The sequence below is a fragment of the Microcaecilia unicolor genome, chromosome 12 (assembly GCF_901765095.1).
Source record: "Microcaecilia unicolor chromosome 12, aMicUni1.1, whole genome shotgun sequence".
NCBI classification, from domain to species: Eukaryota; Metazoa; Chordata; class Amphibia; order Gymnophiona; family Siphonopidae; genus Microcaecilia; species Microcaecilia unicolor.
In genome coordinates this window covers 29,535,212-29,558,747 of record NC_044042.1, presented here as the reverse complement: position 1 = coordinate 29,558,747, position 23,536 = coordinate 29,535,212, and the positions used below count along the sequence as shown (strand labels likewise).

Genomic DNA, 23,536 nt, shown 5'->3' with positions numbered 1-23,536 from the left:
TGAGGTCACCTCCCTGCGCAAGCGGAGAGACAGCAAGCTTAAGGCTAAATGCTACCTACCGGAAAATGTTTAATGTTGATTTATGGTATTTTTAATCTTGGAAAATAATTACTGCTTTAAATTACTTTTGCAAAATATAATCTCTTCCTAGTTGATGGAATCAGTTCCTTGAAAGAACTCTGAGTGAGCTTAACAAGAGAAATTTCCTTTCACATCTGGCTATGCCCATAACCAAGGTACATACCTTAAAAGAAATGGGAAGTGTGGAAGAACTATGCCAGAAGAAAAGCTGAGAGGAGACCTGGGAGTAAGACCTAGAAAGAGAGGCATGGGAAGAAACAGAGAGGCTGCTATGTTGCAGAATCTTCATTACACAGGCAAGTTATGCATGGTGCTACCATACTGTTCATCATCTCCACAAAAGAACCCTTGTCACAGAAACAGGAAGCAGCTAGGAGCTATTCCAGGCCGAAGCCTAAAACAACCTTGTGGAAGTTTGCAGTTTTGACTTCTAAAGTTATCAGTTGCCAATGTAACGCCGATTTTTTAAAAAGGTTCCAGAGGAGATCTGGGAAATTATAGACCGGTGAGTCTGACGTCAGTGCCGGGCAAAATGGTAGACACTATTATTAAGAACAAAATTACAGAGCATATTCAAAAGCATGGATTAATGAGACAAAGACAACATGGATTTAGTGAAGGGAAATCTTGCCTCACCAATCTACTACATTTCTTTGAAGGGGTGAACAAACATGTGGATAAAGGGGAGCCGGTTGATATTGTGTATCTGGATTTTCAGAAGGTGTTTGACAAAGTACCTCATGAAAGACTCCAGAGGAAATTGGAGAGTCATGGGCTAGGAGGTAGTGTTCTATTGTGGATTAAAAACTGGTTAAAAGATAGAAAACAGAGAGTAGGGTTAAATGGTCAGTATTCTCAATGGAGAAGGGTAGTTAGTGGGGTTCCCCAGGGCTCTGTGCTGGGACCGCTACTTTTTAACATATTTATAAATGACCTAGAGATGGGAGTAACTAGTGAGGTAATTAAATTTGCTGATGACACAAAGTTATTCAAAGTCGTTAAATCGCGGGAGGATTGTGAAAAATTACAAGAGGACCTTACGAGACTGGGCGTCTAAATGGCAGATGACGTTTAATGTGAGCAAGTGCAAAGTGATGCATGTGGGAAAGAGGAACCCGAATTATAGCTACGTCATGCAAGGTTCCACATTAGGAGTCACTGACCAAGAAAGGGATCTAGGTGTCGTCGTTGATGATACGTTGAAACCTTCTGCTCAGTGTGCTGCTGCGGCTAAGAAAGCAAATAGAATGTTAGGTATTATTAGGAAAGGAATGGAAAACAAAAATGAGGATGTTATAAGCCTTTGTATCGCTCCATGGTGCGACCGCACCTCGAATATTGTGTTGAATTCTGGTCACTGCATCTCACAAAAGATATAGTGGAATTAGAAAAGGTGCAGAGAAGGGCGATGAAAATGATAAAGGGGATGGGACGACTTCCCTATGAGGAAAGGCTAAAGCAGCTAGGGCTCTTCAGCTTGGAGAAAAGGCAGCTGAGGGGAGATATGATAGAGGTCTATAAAATAATGAGTGGAGTTGAACGGGTAGATATGAAGCGTCTGTTCACGCTTTCCAAAAATACTAGGACTAGGGGGCATGCGATGAAGCTACAATGTAGTAAATTTAAAACGAATCAGAGAAAATTTTTCTTCACTCAACGTGTAATTAAACTCTGTAATTCGTTGCCAGAGAATGTGGTAAAGGCGGTTAGCTTAGTGGAGTTTAAAAAAGGTTTGGACGGCTTCCTAAAGGAAAAGTCCACAGACCGTTATTAAATGGACTTGGGGAAAATCCACTAATTCTGGGATAAGCAGTATAAGATTTTCGGGATCTTGCCAGGTATTTGTGACCTGGATTGGCCACTGTTGGAAACAGGATGCTGGGCTTGATGGACCTTTGTTCTGTCCCAGTATGGCAACACTTATGTACTTGGGGTTCTATATGGAACGTTGCTACTATTTGGGTTTCTACCAGGTATTTGTGACCTGGATTGGCCACTGTTGGAAACTGGATGTTGGGCTCAATGGACCTTTGGTCTTTCCCAGTATGGCAATACTTATGTACTTATGTACTTCATGCAGAACCTGTTGTTGCAAGAGAAGAAATTGTTTCAATCCATTCCATAATAATAATAAAACACTTCATGGAAACGTTATTGGAATGTCACTGTCACTGATGCAAACTGACTGAGGAGTTCCTTGTGGCAGTAAGTTCTGCCCTATAGAGCTATACTTTATTGAGAAGGGAGCTGTGTCTTTCTTTTCTCTGTAATTTGTGGTTTGGTTTCTGTTGGGAGCAGTAGTTCCCCTTTGGAAGATGATGGTTTGCCAAACTGCAGCTGAGTCAGTCAGGGACACTCCCCAACAGGCTGAGCAGGCACTAATGGGCTGATGCTCAAAATCTAACTCTGGCGTTAGTGAGTGCAGAATGCTCAGAGGGCTCTAGCATCAGAGACAATGTGTATGCCAAATATTAACGCAAATAGATGTTAATGAGGTTTTTTCCTATTCCCTCATAAGATCGTAAGAGTAGCCATACTGGGTCAGACTAATGGTCCATCTAGCCCAGTATCCTGTTTTCAGAACAGTGGCCAAGCCAGGTCACAAGTACCAAACTCAAATTGTGGCAACATTCCATGTAAACCCCCAAAGAATAGCAAGAATCTGGAATCCTAAAGATTAACAAGATTCCATGCAGAATCTCATAGTAGCAACATTCCATATTACAAATCCCAGGGCAAGCAGTTGCTTCCCATGTATGTCTGTCTCAATAGCAGACTATGGACTTTTCCTCCAGGAATTTGTCCAAATCTTTTTAAAACCCAGATACGCTAACCACTGTTATCACATCTTCCGGCAAAGAGTTCCCTCCCAATGCTCAGAGCACAGCGCACAAAGCCACCCTTACTGCTAAAAACCTAACACCAGCTTGAAGCACACATTGAGGTGTCTGAAGTGAAGATTTCCCATGATTTTTTTAAATTTAAAAGCAGACAGTTTTAATGTAATTTCAAAGGCAGAAGCCCATGCAAGCCTGTAAGTGCTGGTAGCGAGAGACGAATGTATGTGAGTCAGAGCAAACCCAGAAGTGAAAGCACACGTTGGTGCCTGTTTTCTCCACTTAAATATAAGTTTTCAGATGAAAACATTTTGAAAAGCTTGTATTTAAAGGCGCAGAACAGTGCCGATGTGCGCTTTGCTTCCAGGTTTGCCTGGCGCATGCGTTCAAGAGCTGTGCTTATTGCAAAACTCTTGTGCGCATGCACCAGGCATATTCCTCTTCCTTCCTTTCAGTCAAACAGCATATCATTTGCATCTTTTTACAGTTGAGCATTGGGGAACTACTTTTCAGTGCTGCTCCCGAAGTATTGATCTGGAGCTGTGCCAGACAGCACCGAGTTCTGAGCATCGGCCCATAAGAGAACAGAACGGGGGAAGGGTTCAAATTGGCAGTATGTTTAGAGCGCAGTATTTTGCACTTCTTTTCCCTACTTATGATGTGTAGTGACGTGTGATGGATTTATTTTCCTTTCTATGAACACATTCTTCCAGAGCTTTCTAGAAAGGTTATAAAAGTCCTTCACTGCTCCTGCACAATAATTCCAACTCTGCTGTGGCCCTTGTGGGTCCCCTCAGTTTCTTGTTTGTTCTTTGAGCCTGTTAGATGTGTTTGCTCTTTCCTTCACATCCCATTATTGTTTCAACACAGCAGGATGGTACATTTGGACTGTTGGGTTTGTTGTAGGGGTAGAACTCAATTCCATCTCTCCTAAGGCCATATTAGAATTTCAGGTTACTTTTCTGTTTAAACACAAAACAGATATTTATTTCCCATCTATTGGCGGTGTTTGATGTTGTTTCCAGCCCTTCCTTTTTTTTGTTGAAGACAGTCTTTAGCTCTGGAGATCCACGTGAATGCTTAGCTACCCTGTCTTAGAACAGCAGTTGTTTACAAGTGTAACAGGGGATGTGAGACCATTCACCCTCCTTGATAAACAATAATCCACAAGACAACAATTTAGTTCAATTAACAACTTTACTTGGAATTACTTGGCCGCAGCTTCGCCTGTTGGTGTAGACTTGAATAACCTGAGCTATGACTTAAGCATACATAAGAACATAAGAGTAGCCATTTACTGGGTAAGACCAATGGTCCATCTAGCCCGGTATCCTGTTTTGGCCAAGCCAGGTCAGAAGTACCTGGCAGAAACCCAAATTGTGGCAACATTCCATGCTACAAATCCCAGGGCAAGCAGTAGCTTCCCCCATGTCTGCCTCAATAGCAGACTATGGACTTTTCCTCCCGGAACTTGTCCAAGCGTCTTTTAAACCCAGATACGCTAACCACCGTTACCACATCCTCTGGCAAAGAGTTCCAAAGCTTAACTATTGAGTGAAAAAATATTTCCTCCTATTTGTTTTAAAAGTATTTCCATATAACTTCCTCGAGTGTCCCCTAGTCTTTGTACTTTTGGAACGAGTAAAAAATCGATTTACTTCTACTCGTTCTAAACCACTCAGGATTTTGTAGACCTCAATCATATCTCCCCTCATCTGTTTCTTTTCCAAGCTGAAGAGCCCTAACCTCTTTAGCCTTTCCTCATACCAGAGGTGTTCCAACACCTTTACCATTTTGGTCGCTCTTCTTTGAACCTTTTCTAATTCTGCTATATCTTTTTTCAAGGGGGGCCTCCCGCCATGTCCAGCTAGAAGGCCAAGGCATTATCTTTAGGAAATATCCCTCGCTCCACCATGTGAGCTAGAGCAAGGTAAAGGCCTACAACTCTACTCCTGTAGGGCAAACCTAGACCTAATGTTGACCACCGGGTGGAACATTAAGGTCTACTTCAAAGGACCTGCTTTGGAGCTGCCATTAGCTCAGGTACCCCCGCTCCCAAGCTGCAACAAGCAAGACTGCACCCAAATGATGGGGAGGGTGGGAGGGGAAACTGGATGCCTCCGGGAAGCAGGAAAAATAGCCCTGCTCCACGAAGGATCGCTTTAAAAACTCCCCCATGCTGCTCCTCCCCTATTCGGCACTGGAAAGGTCTGATAGGCAGATCCTTCCCACCACAGCCATTTAATTTCTTCAGCCAATCCCGTTGCGGATTGGCTTGCAGGCGACCCCCCCACCCCCAGCCTCTTTTTCCATACGTGCCCTTGCCCTTCGACTGTTACCTGGCCTGTGTGAGCTAAGCTCCATCCAGAAGCCCGTCATCGCTGCACAGGCCGCTGTTGGGTGAAGCTCACCCCCCTCCCCCATTACCTTCTGGGCTCCGGACCTGCTGTCACCCCATTGTATTTTCTCTAAAAACAGAAGCTCACCAACCATACATACCCTCCCCTTCACAGTTGTTCATTCTCCACTCAGCTATGATATAGAAGCGAAGGAAACTGTGGGGTTGCGGTACGGTGAGAGCTACTTTGAATGAACAATGAAAGGCTTCAGTAGTTTTCTAAAAAGCTCTGGGAAAATCTAGGTTTTCAGCATCAAGAACAACCATGTGACACATGCATGTGTCTGGCGAGCAAATGTCTTCAGAGAGCAAAGCTACTGTTAAGCAATTTTGCTTTTTTAGGATGTGCAGTGCACTAGGCGCTGGGGTTAGAAAATCAAGTGCGTACATTTACGTGCAAATGTTTTGCTCTGATTTCTAAATGGATGAAGCTCAAATTAAAATTCTCAAAAAACGGAGATACTATGGATCAGAAAACCCTCCATTATGCTGAATAGCCTGATCATTAGACTTGAGGCATTGTCCTATCACCGTTGTTAACACAATTTTTCAAGTGGGGGGAGGAGGCACTTTGGGAAAAGGAAAACAACTTTCAAGATAAGAGGTAGGATCATAGCTAGAAAAACGGCCAGTGGTCTAGGAAAGGTGAAGGCATCTTTCTCTTTCAATGACAGACAACCTGGCTGCTCAGACCCACTCAGAGCAATGGGTGGGCTGTTGTTCCCCTCTTCCCACTTTGGATTTGGGCCCAGACAGTCAGTAGCACAGGCCAATGGATGTCCACAATCCAGGCTCCACATCTTCCATCACCTCCAAACTACCTTTCCTTCCACGTCAAACCCTCATCATCTTCTCCAGAGGCTTGCTACTGGCACCACTTCTGGAAGATCTGTTCTCTTTTCTTGTGGTACTGTATAGTGTGTGAAGTCCTGCACGGTTCTCCCAGTCCTGAGAAATGCATGAGAGTTTGGGATCACACATCTCAAACTCACCAAAGAGCTGTACTGCAGTTCAGAGTCAGCATTAATTGCAAGCCTCCAGAGAAAGTAGCGGGGGGGGGGGGGGGTGGGGGGGGAGAATGTACACTGGGATAAGAGAGTCAGGGAGACACATTTAGGGTTCATCTTACTACTACTACTACTTATCATTTCTAAAGCGCTACTAGACATATGCAAGGCTGTACACTTGAACATGAACAGACAGAGAACATGAAGAACCCTGCCCTATCGGGATTCTAAGATTTCAACATTAAAACTGGATAAGCAAATCTCAGCAGATATGAAACAATACTGCTTTCAAACTGCATTTATTGCATCGGGTTATTTCCTGAAAATAAAGACCTGCCCCTGGTAGTCTGATGTTGAAACTGGATTACTGTAACAAATTATACTATGGCCTGCCAGGTTTGGCACTTCTCAGGCTTCGGCTTATTGATGCGTGCAGATATCAGAGCTGAAATATCAACTAAGCATATTCTATAATCGGTGCCTAAATCTAGGCGCCGATTATAGAAAATGCTTAGTCGGTGCCGATTTTTTAAATCTCCTCCTTAGCATCTCTTATTTAGGAAGCAGTAAGTGGTCCTGTGCTTGAACACATTCAGTCCTAGAGCATCATAGTTTAGCAGGGTTGTAGTGGAGACTGAAAGTTTCTGTTGCGCAGAACCTGCCGTATTTCTAGTTAAAATATCGGTCCTCCTTCAAATGTGCTGCCACTGATAAGGGAGTCAGAAATCTGTATCCCTATATGTCATTCCTCCTTTATATTGTAAATCCAGTTTTGTAATCCTGGATAAACTATCAAATATGTTTCCCTACTATGACAATTTTATTTCAATCATTTTTTTCCTTTGAGTCCTATTGGATTAAGATGTATAAGGGCTTTAGAAGAGAGTTTATTTATTTATTTTATTTATGGTATTTGTACCCCACATTTTCCCACCTTTTTGCAGGCTCAATGTGGCTTACAGAGTATGGAAATGAGAACGTCGTTACATGATTTAAGAAAACAGTCAATCATAAGCTGAGGTAAAGGAGGAATTCAGATGGAGAGGTGTTAGGTAAGGTCGTGTGAGAGGTGTTTTAGGTGTACTTGGGTGGTTTAAGGAATGATTTGTTTCATTGAGGGTGACTTTTGTAGGCTCTGTTGAAGAGATGTGTTTTCAAAGCTTTGCGAAAGCTTGTTAGATTGGTCATGGTTTTCAGGGCCATGGGTAGTGCGTTCCAAGACTGTGTGCTTTTGTACGCAAAGGTGGTAGCATAAGCCTGTTTGTATTTCATTCCTTTACAGCTGGGGAAGTTCAGGTTGAGGAATTTGCGGGCCGATCTTTTGGCTGAAAACTGAAGCGTGTTTGATTTCATGCCCTTATTTCGTGCTGATGATGTTCTTTGTTTCCTCTGTCCAAGTCCATATGCTGGTGATAACACCCAGGTGACTCTTTGTACTTCTAAGAGAATAATCCAGCTCATGAACAGTGAGTGATATGAAGCTGATAATGTGTTGTACTAGTCACAGCAGGAGCCAGTCTAAAAAACAAAACTATGCAAAAGGGGCTGACATATTATTTGTGAGATAAACAAGGTCATTGAGGGGCCCTTTTACTAAGCCACCCGGGTACCACGTGGCCCAGGCAGTAATTTCATTTTTTACTCATATCCACTATGCTTGCCGGAAAATATATTTTAGTTTCCGGCATGTGGCGCAAACTGGGCAGTAATCGGCATTCTACGCACACAGACAACTACCACTCGGTTAACATGTAAGACCTTACCGCTAAGTCAATGGGTGGCGGTAAGGTCTCAGGCCCAAAATTGACGTGCGCCAATTTTTATTTTGCCGTACGTCCATTTTCAGGAAAAATAAAAATATATATAACCTTTCCTCTCCTCAACCCCCATTGTACCTGACACACGTATACCTTATTCGACCGCAATATCACCTTGTATTTGTTTCTCTTCTGGACTTGGTGAATGCCTTATTCGACCACAATATCACCTTGTATTTCTCTACCGGACTTGGCGAATGCCTTTACGATACTATGTAAGCCACACTGAGCCTGCAAATAGGTGGGAAAATGTGGGATACAAATGCAACAAATAAATACATGAAACAATGTCGCTCAGATGCCTACCAGCTTTGTACAAAACACTTTTGCAGTCATACTTTGCCCAGTTTCCAAGAACTACACTGACTCCCTGATAGTTAGTAGAATCCAGTTTGAAGGTCCGTCTATAGCTTTCAAGATACTGCCTGGTCTGGTGCTAGAATACTTGAAAGATCTGTTGATATCTCATAGACCAGACTGAGCTTTGTGCTGCGCTAGAAAAATTTCTTTTCCCTTCTCTCTTTAACAGAACCATAGTTTGTTTTCTTCTGTTGGCCTTGACCTGTAGAATTCTTCGAATGATATTTGTTAATTTCTAGATCATTTCACCTTCAGGATACTTATACATGCAGCATGCTTTGCATGGTAGAGCACTTGATTATGCAACAGTAAAGGTCAACATGAAACATAAGTTGATGCCTGTTTATTAGACTAACCAGCTTATAATCGAAAGACAAAAACGCCTATATTGCGACCTAAATCGGGAGATAGGCGTTTATCTCCCAAAAACGAATAACGCGGTATAATCGAAAGCCGAACTTGGACGTTTTCAACTGCAGTCCATCGCGGAAACGTACAAAGTTGACGGGGGCGTGTCGGAGGCATGGTGAAGGCGGGACTGGGGCGTGGTTATCACCCGAACAGAGATGGGCGCCTTTCGCCGATAATGGAAAAAACGTATGCGTTTGTAGCTAGAATTTAGGGCACTTTTCCTGGACCCTGTTTTTTCACGAATAAGGCCCCAAAAAGTGCCCTAAATGACTAGAGTACCCCCAGAGGGAATCGGGGATGACCTCCCCTGACTCCCCGAGTGGTCACTAACCCCCTCCCACCATAAAAAATGATGTTTCACAACTTTTTATTTTCACCCTCAAATGTCATACCCACCTCCCTGTCAACAGTATGCAGGTCCCTGGAGCAGTTGTTAGGGGGTGCAGTGGACTTCAGACAGGTGGACCCAGGCCCATCCCCCCACTACCTGTTACAATTGTGCTGCTTAATGCTTAGTCGTCCAACCCCCCCCAAACCCACTGTACCCACATGTAGGTGCCCCCCTTCACCCCTAGGGCTATAGTAATGGTGTAGACTTGTGGGCAGTGGGTTTTGAGGGGGACTTGGGGGGCTCAACACACAAGGGAAGGGTGCTGTGCACCTGGGAGCTCTTTTATCTTTTTTTTTGTTTTTGTAAAAGTGCCCCCTAGGGTGCCCGGTTGGTGTCCTGGCATGTGAGGGGGACCAGTGCACTACAAATCCTGGCCCCTCCCACGAACAAATGCCTTGCATTTATTCGTTTTGAGCTGGGCGCTTTCATTTTCCATTATCGCTGAAAAACAAAAACACCCAGCTCACAAATTGTTGAATAAAACATGTGCGTCTATTTTTTTGGAAAATACGGTTTGGTCCGCCCCTTCACGGACCCGTTCTCGGAGATAAACGCCCATGGAGATAGACGTTTTCGTTCGATTATGCCCCTCCACGGGGCTCATTTTCAAAGCACTTAGACTCACAAAGTTCCATACGTTGCTGTTGTACTTTTAAAGTCTAAGTGCTTTGAAAATATGCCTCCAAGAATGCATATCTTAACTACCTTTTCAGAGCTACTCTATTCTGTTCTCAGTTTAATACCTTTCAACAGAAAACTGTACTCAAAATATGTTGAAACATAATAGAAATACATTATTCAAATAAACATAATAATACAGCAAAAATTAAATAAAACATTATTTAGCATATCAATAATCCTAAGCATCAAAACTAATAAAACGAAATAACTAACAAATATAGGTAATGAAGTAATAAACCTCACAGAACCCCAGAGTTAACTGATTAAATAAGTGTAAAGAATCCAACTGCATCATATCTCCTCCTGCAAAGGGCCTCTAAAAACCTCATAATCAAGGAATTATCTGTTGGGAACAGGCCTCAAGAACAAAGATTCATCAAGATGTGTGCCCTGACTTAGTCAATGGGGACAGGGAGTGCCAATTCTGTAAAGGAATCACCGCATTGGAGCCGACTCTGTGGGTGCTTGAGCACCCCCAATATTGAGAAAATTCCTTGTATGTGTCCAGGGAGCGGTCATTTCCATTGGGCTTAGCACCCCCAATAATTTTAAAAAGTTGGCTCCTATAGGAATCAGCAGGGGAGGCCCAAGGCAATCTGCCACCCAAGGCAGGGATGAGATGCCGCCCTCAGCCCCGCTCTAGCATCTCCCCCCTTCCATTCTCAACCCTCTTCCCCGCATTTACCTTATTTTTTTCTGAAAGGTGGCAGCGGTAGCGATTCCCATAGGCTGCCCTGCCATGGTGCCACCAGCACTGGCCTCTTCGCTGTTCCTCTGAGGAAACAGGAAGTTACGTCAAGAGTCGGGCTGTGGTGGAAGAACAGGCTGCTGCCACTGCCGCATTTTGGAAAAATAAAAATAAGGTAAACCTGGGGAAGAAGACTGAGGAGGGAAGGGGAGAGTGCCGCTCCAGGAGTGTGCCACCTCAGGCCCCTGTCTCAAGTGGCCTAATGGTAGGGCCGCCACTGGGAATCAGGGCACCCTGATTCTGTTAAAGAATACTGGCGCAAACCCCAATTGTTTCACCCAAAAGGAAGGTGCAGCCATATATACCAAGCCAATCAATGACAGGTGTAAGTGGGCATCACTAAAACGCATCTCAACATATGCAACTGATAGTATTTTACATGGTGTCTGGAAAAAAATGGGACCCCCAACATTTTTCCAAAGAACCCAAAACGTCCTACTGCAGTAGAAACTTCTGCCTGAAATTTGAGACATTTCTGAGTAGTTTATTTTTCAACAGGATGGAGGCCCAGCGCATTGAGCTCACAAAACGGTTGAGCTCTTAATTAATGAAACCCCAAAATTCATTGAGCCAACAGCTCAGTGGCATCGAAGATTTCGTGAACGTGTCAAGGTTGAAGGACACTTTGAATACAATTTATGAATTAACTAAGGCAAAAATCATTATACTAATGTATTTTCAAAGGACATATGAAATGTTTTAACAATTGCAAAGTATTTTGAAACCATGTAACGGGTCCCGTTTTTTCCGGACACCATGTATAAAATATGCCCATTTCTCATCCCCTTTCAGACCGTCTAGAGGAACGACAAGGTTGTCCTCTATCCCCATTACTATTTAATATAGCCTTAGAACCCCTACTCTTAACAATACTACAATCTGACCATATTAAGGGTATAGAAATGGATAATTTATCAGCTAAACTTTCGGCATATGCTGATGACGTACTGTTATATACCACTCCTTCATCCATACCTTACATATTAGAAGTAATAAATAACTACTCACTGATCTCTGGATACAAACTAAATCCTACAAAAACAGAAATGCTACCTATGAATATGTCAGCAAGATCATATCAATATACACAATCACCATTCAAATGGTCTCCCACCAGTTTGAAGTACTTAGGTGTATTGTTTGGCTCTAATGTTAATGATACAATTAACCTCAATGCAACACATCTACTGAATTGTGTTAATGATATGTCTAAAAAATGGTCACCACTCAAATTATCTTGGTGGGGTAGATTGGATACCATAAAAATGATGATTACTCCAAAGGTAAATTATGTATTGAGCATGTTACCAATTATGCTTAATGATAACACATACAAAAATATAGAACAAATCCTATCTAAATTTTTATGGTCTAATAAACCACCTCGAATAGCCTTAAAATATCTTAAGTCTACTAAACAACATGGTGGAGTTAATTTTCCAAACTTTAAGGATTACCACAAAGCTTTTATACTTAGACAAAGCTCCTCATGGATTATCTCTAGAGAAGATCAACCAGAACCTTTATGGCTAAAATGGGAAGCAAAACTATATAAAGATATCCCACTATACTTACTACCATGGTCATTTACAAACAAATCAGAAACTAATCCAATTATCTCTGCATCTCAAATATCTTTCAATTCACTGGACTCTTGTGTAAAAGCACCAATTCACTCAACCACCATGATTCCTCTCTGGAATAATCCAAATCTTAAAATCAACGGGAAGTGCATTGCATGGCCCAATTGGATGGAAGCTAAAATTTGGTATCTACATCAACTCTTGGACAAACATAAATGGATACCCTTCTCTAAATTACAAGAAACATATAATCTGCATAAACATTGCCTTTTCCAGTGGATCCAACTAAAACATTGTATTTCTTCTAGCTTTAACATTAATACTTTAAAGGACGATACACCAAGTTATTTAACATTATGTCATCAACTGGATACAAAAAAGAAAACGGCCTCCATATGGTACAAAATCCTACAAGAACATTCTTCTCATCCTCCAATGGCTTTACAGAACATTTGGAATAGAGAAATCAACTCTCAACTATCAGAAGATCAATGGGAAGAAATTTGGTCATCTCTATACAAATCGTCAAAATCATCAGCTCTTACACAATCGTCATTTTATATATTACATAGAGCTATGTGGACACCATATAAACTATGTAAGATATCAAAAGATGCTTCCAATATATCATAATATATCATTGCCCATTACTGGATGAATATTGGTCTCAAATAGAGAAAACAATTTCTCTTATACTAAATTTAAAGATTTCTTTAACTTACAAAACGATAATAGCAGGAGATTTCGGCATTAACAATACATTATCACCACATATAATTAAACTACTATGTATATTGATCCAAGTGGCTATAAAATTGATATGTCAAAACTGGAAAGATTTTACAAAGTTAACCTACGAAATGTGGTGGAACTCAGTATGTCTAACAGCTAAATACGAAAAAGTAGCAGCAGAGAAATGTGGTTCCTTTATGGCATATAATAAAATTTGGTCTCCGGTGATTAAATATTCATCCAGCTAAGTAATTAATGTACAGGTACTTTTCAAACATTGGCATTAATACTATAACATCTGATATGCATGCATACTTCATACGAATATACATATATGTATATATATATAGTCAGAGTACATTGACCTTTCTGTTAACTGTTATTGTCATTGGTACTAAATTTACAATATGTTATAAAATCAATAAAAAACTGATTGAACTAAAAAAAAAAAAATACGCCCATTGAAGGCTACCTTACAGAATGGTGCATATTGCATTAACGCATTAGTGTGCATAACTGCAACAAAGAAGTCAGCTTATTCCGACATGACACATGTTTCGCAAGAAGCTGTATCAAGGAACCCCCGTTGTATAGCTGAACCTAACTGTCTTCTGAAAAGAATAGTCAGAGAAGACGGTTAGTTTCGGCTATACAACGGGGGTTCCTTGATACAGCTTCTTGCGAAACATGTGTCATGTCGGAATAGTAACCCCTAGCCGACTTCTTTGAGTATAGAACTTCTTATAATCAAACATATAAATGGCAAGTGACTGACTCACCTGCAAATGCGCAGTAGAGACTTCCCTCTCTGTCCCTTCCTCGCATCAAGACGTGATGACATCAGAGGGCAGAACAGAGAGGGAAATGGAGTTGGACTGTCGGATGCTGCCGCTGGAGCCTGGAAATGAATATTGCACGCACCAACCTCCACCCTCCCCCCCCCATCCCCGCCGCCGCTCCCGCCCCCTCCACATCGGGTCCCCTGCACTGACCTGACAGCGCCTCAAAACTCCGTGTGGAAGCGCTGCAGGCAGCAGCAGAGCGATCTGCTACTGCCTGCAGCGCTTTCACACAGAGGTGAGAGGCGCTGTCAGGTCAGTGCAGGGGGCCAGGCACGGAGGGGGGATGGAGCGGCGGCAAGGAGGGTAGCTGGAAATCTCGCCCGTTTTAACGGGCTTAACGGCTAGTTTTATATAAAGTAAAGAAATGCTACAAAAATGCTAAAAAATTGACCTATGACGATTTGTGTGCCAAGGACTGTGCAGTAGAGCACTGATCAGTATGAGCAGCACCACTGAGGTCATAAAAATCATCTAAATATTTTTCAGTTTATATTTTGATTTTCAGATCTTGAGTATGAGTAATTTATTCTATGTATAAATTATATACAGTTTTCAGTTTGCAATCTTATACCCATAGTTTTGTTATTATTTTACTGCTGTATATTGTTTTTTTGCAGATTCTATAAATGGCACCCAAATTTGGGCACCAAAAACAAAATGAGCGTTGAGCCCTATTTTATAAATGGCGATCCGAGTTGGGTGCCATTTATAGAATAGCGCTGGGATCCGCACTCAACTTTAGTGCAAGGTTTTACACCAACTGAAACACGGTGTAAATCCTTGCATGTAAATTAGGCACCGATCCCCAAATTCTATAATACTGCACGCATCTTTAGTGAATGCTCCTGACCCACCCCTAAGCCTCCCATGGCTATGTCCCCTTTTCCGTTGGGCCAAAAGATTTATGGGTGCATCTTTCTAGAATAGTGCTTAGCCAAATGCATACATAAATTCAAATTGTTGGCAATTGACAACAATAATTGACTGTTAGCGCCCAAAAAACTGGAACTAATTGGCCCATTACTCAATCAAATTGTGTGCGTGCCCAGATTTGTGTGTGCATTTTTAAGCTCCATATATAGAATCCAGGACATAACGTATAACGTACAAGAAGCTCAGGAGCCCTTTTACAAAGGCACGGGATGGATAGCATGCAGGAAGCGTGCGCCCAATCGGCACTACTGACAGGGTAGTGCATGCGCACGGTGGTAATTCTGAGTTTTGCGTGCGCTGAATCCTGCGGTATAAAATAATTTTCTATTTTCTACCACAGGGGGTCCACGTTGGCGCATGCTGCATGGTTACCGCATGGGTAGTATGTAAACCCTTACCGCTAGGTCAATGGGTGGCGGTAAGGGCTCAGGTACATAAATAGATACGAGCTAGTTTTAATATTAGCACAAGCCCATTTTCCGGCCCATTAAAAAATAGCCTTTTTCCCAGCCATGGTAATAAATGGCCGAACGCGTGCCTATAAAACGCGCCCACACTACTGCAGGCCACTTCTTACCTCAGCTTTGTAAAAGGACCCCTCAGTTTGCAATTTCTACTTGAATTCCTTCTGCCCTTGGTACAAAAGTCACTAAATATTTTTTCTGTCAACATTAAATAACAATCCTACAACTCCAGTGAGCTCCTTTTTCCATTATATACTATAACCAAGTCTGTAAAATAAAGTGATTTACAAGCAGCAAGTTGCACAGATAACAGCCAGGAGTTATGGAGCATCAACACACAGCAACGCAACTTCATAAAGAGTGGCACTTACCGCTGAGGCACCCTTTGAATACATTGTTACACAGTGTTTACATATCAAGGCCAGTGCATTTAAAGTTAGGTTTACCTAACAACTCTCTCAGGCCAGTGAGGATTTATTTACTGCAATATTGTTTAGGGCTTTTTGATCTTACCCGTTTGAAGATGGGTTCAATCTAGTTTTAAAAATCATGCATGGACGTTAGTCCATAAAATGTGCAAAGAATCCAGTTGCTTCTTTTACAGCTCAGCTGTATTCTCATAAAATGTTCACTGCACCGTCAAAACGTTTATTGGAAATGTGCAGGCCATAAATCATTGACCGCTGAGTGGCCACAATGAAGAGGAAGGCAGTCAAACGTAATGCCCACCTTTGCAGGTGAAGCACAGTAAAATGCTGTGATTTACCTAGCAATGGCCTGTGCGATAGTGTGCAGAGAAACAGTGAATTGTGATTAAACAGGAACAGGTGTGTGACATTGTGCAGAGAGGCTGCCAGTCGGTGACACATGTACAGGTGTCAAAGCTTAATACTAGAGATAAAGAACCACAATGAATTGATGCAGATACAAGCCTGGCCCTGCCACTAAGCAGTCTTGTGTCCACCTACAGTGGCCCCATTTAGGGGTTGGCAGCATCTAAGTTTTCCTTCCTTACCCCAGTCTCCAGTCCAGCATACTTCACCTGCTGCAGCTCTCTTCTCCACTGTTGTATCTCTTCCTGGGCTTTAAAAGTACTCTACGGGCCTTGCAGTAGAGGCTTGTGTTTAAGCCCTGCTGCCTTCTGCCCTTCCCTCAACAGGAAGTCCTTCATGGTGAGGGCAGGAAGAGGTAGTGGTTGATTGTGGGCCTCTATACTGAAAGCCCCAGAAGAGGTGCAAGTGCAGGAGTGGCAGTGTTACGGGGAACGTGCTCAACATGAGATCAGGGTAAGGAAGGGGAGCCGAGATGCTGGACTAAGGAAAAGGAAGGGGGAGAAAAGATACAGGAGGAGGGGAGGGACAGGGATGGGAAGGGGAAATGAGACACTGGATTTGGGGGCAAGGGCTAGGGAGGAGAAGGGGAATTAAGATCCTGGATTGAGGGGCATGAGGTAGGGGGAGAGGAGATGCTGGACCTGAGGTCAAATAGGGAGAGAAGGTGCTGGACTAAAGGGGGTAGAGCAGAGGTTCTTAGGCAGTGGTACCCACACCCTCAAGGGGTGTGAAGGGTTTTGAAATCTGAGGCAATTTATTGAAACTTTTTAGACAGAATGAAGACAGATTTTAGCACAGCTATTGTAGTATAACTGTGTGCTAGTGTAATTTTAGCAACATGGTAGCCCAGTGGTTCCCAAACCTGGTCCTGGAGACACCCCAGCCAGTCAGGTCTTCAGAATATCCACAATGAATATTCATGAGAGAGATTTGCATGCAGTGGAGGCAGGACATGGAAATCTCTCTCATGAATATTCATTGTGGGTATCCTGAAAACATGACTGGCTGGGGTGTCTCCAGGATCAGGTTTGGGAACCTCTGTGCTAGCCATTAGCACTATTAGGGACATGTAGATGTCAGTAGGCATTAGTGGACACATGGTTAGGAAGGGGATGCAAGTGTTTCATTGATCAGTTAAACAGATGTATGAAGCAAAAAAAGATTAAGAACCCTTGGACAGTGCTGTAGCGAGGGCGGCTGACACCCGGGGCGGGTCACCGCTGCGCACCCCTCCCCGGGTGCAGCACGGCTCCCCCCCAGAGCGCATTCTTACTTTAATTAGGAAGCGAGGGGTAGGCGAGGGTGCCGATCCACCCCCGAGTGCACGTCGCTGGGAGCTGCATCGGCTCCGCTGGTTCCCTGCTCTCTCTGCCCCGGAACAGGAAGTAACCTGTTCCGGGGCAGAGGGAGCAGGGAACCAGCAGAGCCGACACCCCCCCAGCGGCGTGCACCCGGGGCGGACTGCCCCACCGCTCCCCCCCCCCCCACCTTCCTACACCACTGCCCTTGGAGTAGGCTGTGTAGGTTTGCCTATGGCATCAGATACCCTGAGCAGATACACTGCTCTAGCTAAGAGGTATAGAAGATTGCCTGCAGGGGGTTCCACCTTCTTCTACCTTTCCTGATGAGTGGGGATGGTAGCCACCTTAGGTAGCCAGTGCTGACTCTCCTTCTTCCTCAATTATACTCGAGACTTTCCAGGTCCTATCACCTCTCTGTTCAGGTTAACACTCCCACCTCTCATGGGACTGCTGCTGTCTGCTTGCCAGTTTTCTTATGGGCCGGATTCTATATATGACGCCTAAAATGAAGGTGTGTCTGATTTACGCACCTAGCAGTATTCTACAAGCCGCATCTACGTTCAGACGCGGTTATAGAATTTCACATGGGCTGGGTGGACGTGATGAGATTTAGGCGCAGCCATTTACGCCAGTGGGATTATGGCTGTGCATAAACCAGTGTTAGACCAGGCTTCGTAGTTATATACATAAGTATTGCCATACTGGGAAAGACCAAAGGTCCATCGAGCCCAACATCCTGTTTCCAACAGTGGCCAATCCAGGTCACAAATACCCGGCAAGATCCCCAAAATGTACAAAACATTTTATACTGCTTATCCCAGAAATAGTGGATTTTCCCAAGTCCATTTAATAACTGTCTATGGACTTTTCCTTTAGGAAGCTGTCCAAACCTTTTTAAAACTCCGCTAAGCTAACGCCTTTACCACATTCTCTGGCAACGAATTACAGAGTTTAATTACACGTTGAGTGAAGAAAAATTTTCTCTGATTCGTTTTAAATTTACTACAATGTAGCTTCATCTCATGCCCCCTAGTCCTAATATTTTTGGAAAGCGTGAACAGAAGCTTCACATCTACCCGTTCAACTCCACTCATTATTTTATAGACCTCTATCATATCATCCCTCAGCCGCCTTTTCTCCAAGCTGAAGAGCCCTAGCCGCTTTAGCCTTTCCTCATAGGGAAGTCGTCCCATCCCCTTTATCATTTTCGTCGCCCTTCTCTGCACCTTTTCTAATTCCAACCAGAATTGAACACAATATTCGAGGTGCGGTCCCACCATGGAGCGATACAAAGGCATTATAACATCCTCATTTTTGTTTTCCATTTCTTTCCTAATAATACCTAACATTCTATTTGCTTTCTTAGCCGCAGCAGCACACTGAGCAGAAGGTTTCAACGTATCATCAACGGCGACACCTAGATCCCTTTCTTGGTCCGTGACTCCTAACGTGGAACCTTGCATGACGTAGCTATAATTTGGGTTCCTCTTTCCTACATGCATCACTTTGCACTTGCTCACATTAAACGTCATCTGCCATTTAGATGCCCAGTCTCCCAGTCTCGTACAATTGCACTGCGCTCACATACAGCCACACACTTGCGTAAGACATTATTGACTGGGCTCTATGCAATAATGCTCAGTGTTGCTACCATCGTATAAGTTCTATTATGTCAACCATGTTTTCTATGTAACACTAATTGCTGTCTTAATCTATTATCTAACAATAACGATACATTGTAAGCCACATTGAGCCTGCAAATAGGTGGGAAAATGTGGGATACAAATGCAATAAATAAATAGTGTCTGCCAGTACTTGTGACACAGATCCGTGCCCTGGGCGATGGGCTCTCCCATGTCTGAATGCTTTGCTAAGAATGCTAACGCTGACAGTGTGTTGCAGAGGAAAGTTGAGGCGTGGAAGAGCGAAAAGGAACAGAGGAGGAATGAAGTGAAAGAAGAAGAGGGAAGAGACAGAGATTGAGAGTTGAGGGAGGAAGAAGGTGTGGTTTGTGCAGATATTTGCATGGACAAGCTGCTCCTTCCTGGTGCCCTGCCATTGGCTCAGGTAGCGAGAGCTGTGCAGGAGACGGAGCAGCAGGGGACAGAGAGGGAGCCCCATACAAATCGCAGCTCGTCTCTGCTCTGCTGCCACTCCTCGTTCCCCCGGGATCCCGCTTCTGCTCTCGCCCCTCAGGCTGGCTCTGGGCACGATCACCTGTGGGACCCTCCAGCACCTTGGGCGTGTGCTGTGAACTTTGAAGGGGTCGAGTCTGGGCAGCTACGAGGGAGCCAACATGTGCGAGATGGCCAGCTTCCTGCATGTGGGGGACATCGTGTCGCTTTATGCCGAAGGTTCTGTCAGCGGATTCATCAGCACCCTGGGGTGAGTCCTGGCACAGAGGGGGCCGCGGCTTCTTTAAGCTCTGGGGGGGGGGGGGGGGGGGGGTGATGTGCTTCTGATTGTATTGGGTGTTGGGTAGGGAGTTTGTCTGGGACCGGAGGGAGGGAGTTGGGTTCTCTGAGAAGAGGTTATGATTTGTGAGCCCTTTGGGGTGTTGGGGGAGGGAGGGGTTTGCGCTTTGCACTGTTACCTGCTGAGGAAATGAATTCTCTCTGCTGTGTACGGATGGAGCTGTCTGCTCTGAAAGGACCGGATTTAACTTCAGCTGCTGCATGCTCCCTGTCTAACTCCCCCCCCCCCCCCCTTTAAGCACAAGGCTTTTCATTTCTTTTACCCTGCTTCTCCTCCTCCCCTGCTTTTAGCGCTTGCATCGTGTTTGTGTAAAGGTTCAGCCAGCCTGGGTTACAGGAACCAGTATAACAGAGTCCAGTTACACAGGAACCAGTGTGCAGGATTACAGTGAGTCACGGCCACATGTGACAGCAAATGCAGAGTAGAGCTCGCAGTGGCTATGAGGGAAATGATGACAGCGTGTGTGGGATCAGACCAGGCTTCGTAGTTCGTACAAGTGCACTGCGCTCACATACAGCCACACACGTGCGTGCAAGACACAAAAACACTAGACACACATAAAAGCCTGGGCTCTATGTCTGTGCAATAATGCTCAGCCATTGTGTCTGCCAGTACTTGTGACACAGATCCGTGCCCTGGGCGATGGGCTCTCCCACGTCTGAATGCCTTGCTAAGAATGCTAACACTGGCAGTGTGGGTTGCAGAGGAAAGTTGAGGCGTGGAAGAGCGAAAAGGAACAGAGAGGAGGGATGAAGTGAAAGAAGAGGGAAGAGACAGAGATTGAGAGGGAGGAAGAAGGTGGGGGTTTGTGCAGACACTATTTGCATGGACAAGCTGCTCCTTCCTGGTGCCCTGCCATTGGCTCAGGTAGCGAGAGCTGTGCAGGAGACGGAGCAGCAGGGGACAGAGGGAGCGGATCGTGTTTTGGTTCTCCAAATTCCGGCTTTATGTATTCTGCCGGGCTAGGAGGAAACCAGGACTGGGTTAAGGTGTTCTGATAACAGGCTGGGTGTAACATATATGGTTTTCTTTAGGGAAGCTGTAATTACAGGCAGGAGTAGGCTCAGATTAGAAAATCTAGAGCAGTCAGCACTTATATATACAGGAAACAGAAAATCCCTGCTACCGAGAATTTAGAATAAAAATGATCAGTTACACCTCTGCGTGTGGGTTAGAAAATTGAGCAAGAAGTCTATGATAATTAGGGGTTGTATATAAGCAAATCTCTGCATAAATCTATATTAGATGAAGGTGGTTCTGCCTGTGTGAGAGATGGTGACGAAGTGGCCCAGGGGCCGGGTTGGCTGAGTGCATTCCATGGACCTCCAGTAGTCACAGCACAGGTATGAGAATGCTGTGGAGTGTGGCCAGGGACTCACCTCATCATCTGACCTGTAGAGCCCAGGATCCAAGGAAAGCCAGATCCCTCTCAAATGGTTTCTGTGTTCTCCCTGTACAAAGACACCAGAACTTTTTTACGCCTGGTGTCGAGCTGTGCAGTTGACTTTGGAGCATCAGTGAAAACTCTTCTGCATAGGTCCTATCTGTCTTAAGCACAGCAGATGGAGTTCTAGGTACTTGTGACCTGGATACTGGGATAAATAGACCATTGGTCTGACCCAGTGTGGCTGTTCTAATGTTCTTAGGACCAGATCGAAGGTTAGGTCCTAAAAGTCCAAAGAAAACCTGGAAGTCACTTTTCTTGTACAGTTTTAAAATGGCACAACATTTGCCTAAAAGTTTAATTTTGTAAAATTTTTGGTAGGGGAGAACTCCAGAGAAATGATTGCAGACAAAATGTTTTGCAAAAAAAAGCAAGCTGGAGAAGAGATGCCTGATGTTTAATTTTAAATCTTGGAGCTAAGGCCCTGCAGCACTCTATGCACTGGATTTTTGCGCCGCTTATAAAATTGGACAAGGGAGGGATGTGGACCTTGGGCAAGGACAGACTTAAGGCGGCAGGATGTAGCTTTCCACAAGTAAATTAGCAGTGCATATAAGAAAGGAGTTCGTATAGGCTGATCCTGTGGTTTAGGTGTACAATTCAGTTTAATCTCAGAGTCAGATGAGTTGGGGGGGGGGGGATACTGCAGTAGAAGTATTTATAGCCATTAGGGGTGGTGGAATTCCTGGTCATTATTAAGGGCAACCCCTGCTGCACATTTGTCCATTAGATTGTAAGCTCTTTGAGCAGGGACTGTCCTTCTATGTTAAATTGTACAGCGCTGCGTAACCCTAGTAGCGCTTTAGAAATGTTAAGTAGCAGTAGTAGTAGGTTGGATTTAAAGCCCAAGATAAAGGTCTTGGAAGGAATTCTGGTGCCTCAGAACAGTGGCAGCCTCCAGACCAGTCAGTTCTTAGGTAGCAGCTCTGCTGATGCTTGAAAAGCCCCAGTACTGACCAAAACTCCTTTGCTGTGTCCATGGAGGGGTCGCACTCCTAATTGTTCTGAAAAGTAGGTAGTAGTGAGTGATAACTCATGGTACTACAGTCCTAGCACTGGGTCTGACTTGAGTCAGAAGGAAAAGGAGAAAGGAAGAATTACCAGGCTAAAAATCAAACAAACAACAAAAAGAAAGAGGTCTTCTGTTTTCCAAATTGTGGTAGCCGTGTTAGTTTACCTTCAAAGGAAATAAAACAAAACAAAAAAAAAAAGAAGATAAAATGACTAACCTGAGTGAATCTCTTCATAAAGGCAGTTAATAGATTCCAATAAATAAATAAAATGAATATATACCCCCCCCCCCGGATTCTATATATAGCGCTCAGTTTAGGGCAGGCTTCTGAGATGCGCACGTAACTTAATTGGCAGATGAGCTGTTAACCATCAATAATTGGATGCTAACAGATTACTGATGTTAATTAGCACCAATTAGGATTTGCTAAATTCCATAATGTGCAACTCAAAAGGGGTGTGGCCATCAGATGGGGCATGAGCATTCCAAAAAGTTGTGTGCAGTGTTATAGAATATTGGGTTTTCACACCCAACTTTGACGCCAGGATTTACATCAGGTTTCAGCAGGTGCAGGAACTGGTGCTAAGCTCTGTTCTATAAAAGGCATCCACTTTTACAGAACAGCGTTTGCTGTAGATCTTTTCCGGTGCCCATCTCTGAGCACCATTTATTGAATTCCCACCTTTGTCATTTTTTGCTCATTTCTGAACCAAAAATTAAGGTATTGCCTTCAAAAGCTAATCAAAAAATGTTTTTAAGTTACCAGTCCAATAAAAAAAGGTATCACTTGATCTTCCTTTTTTAAAATTGTAGTTTATTGCCAAATTCTTTAAAAATCTAGTGCGGGTCTAAGTGATTCTTCTGTGGTACAGTGGGTCCAGAAGCGGGAGCCTGAACTGGGGTTGGAACCCTTGGCCTCTAGCAATGTAGCGTTTTCTCTGCCATGGAGGGGCCTGAGCTGAGAACAGGACTCGGGTTTGTAACTTGGCAGGGCAGAGCATTAGCTGCTGCAGAAAAATTTATTGGTGAGGGGGTAGGATGTGATTATTATTTTTTTTGTTTTTTGAGGTGAGAATGGAAGTCTTTCTACCTTACAGAGATAAGTTTACTGCCCTGGGAAATAGTTACAGGGGTTATGATGCCTTCAGTTAACTCCCTCCTCCAACCCATCCCTGCAGTACACTGG

The 23,536-nt window shown here is 43.8% G+C and overlaps 1 protein-coding gene across 3 annotated transcripts in view; it reads left to right on the top strand.

Moving 5' to 3' along the window:
• The first annotated feature begins 19,507 nt into the window (after nucleotides 1-19,507).
• The window catches only part of ITPR3 (inositol 1,4,5-trisphosphate receptor type 3), a 251,892-nt gene continuing 247,863 nt past the window's right edge, over nucleotides 19,508-23,536 (top strand). For all 3 annotated transcript variants that reach the window (XM_030220428.1, XM_030220427.1, XM_030220426.1), the window contains exon 1: nucleotides 19,508-19,804. In XM_030220428.1, coding sequence (XP_030076288.1) covers nucleotides 19,716-19,804 — 89 coding nt within the window. In that variant the 5' untranslated portion in view covers nucleotides 19,508-19,715. The remainder of the gene's footprint in view (nucleotides 19,805-23,536) is intronic.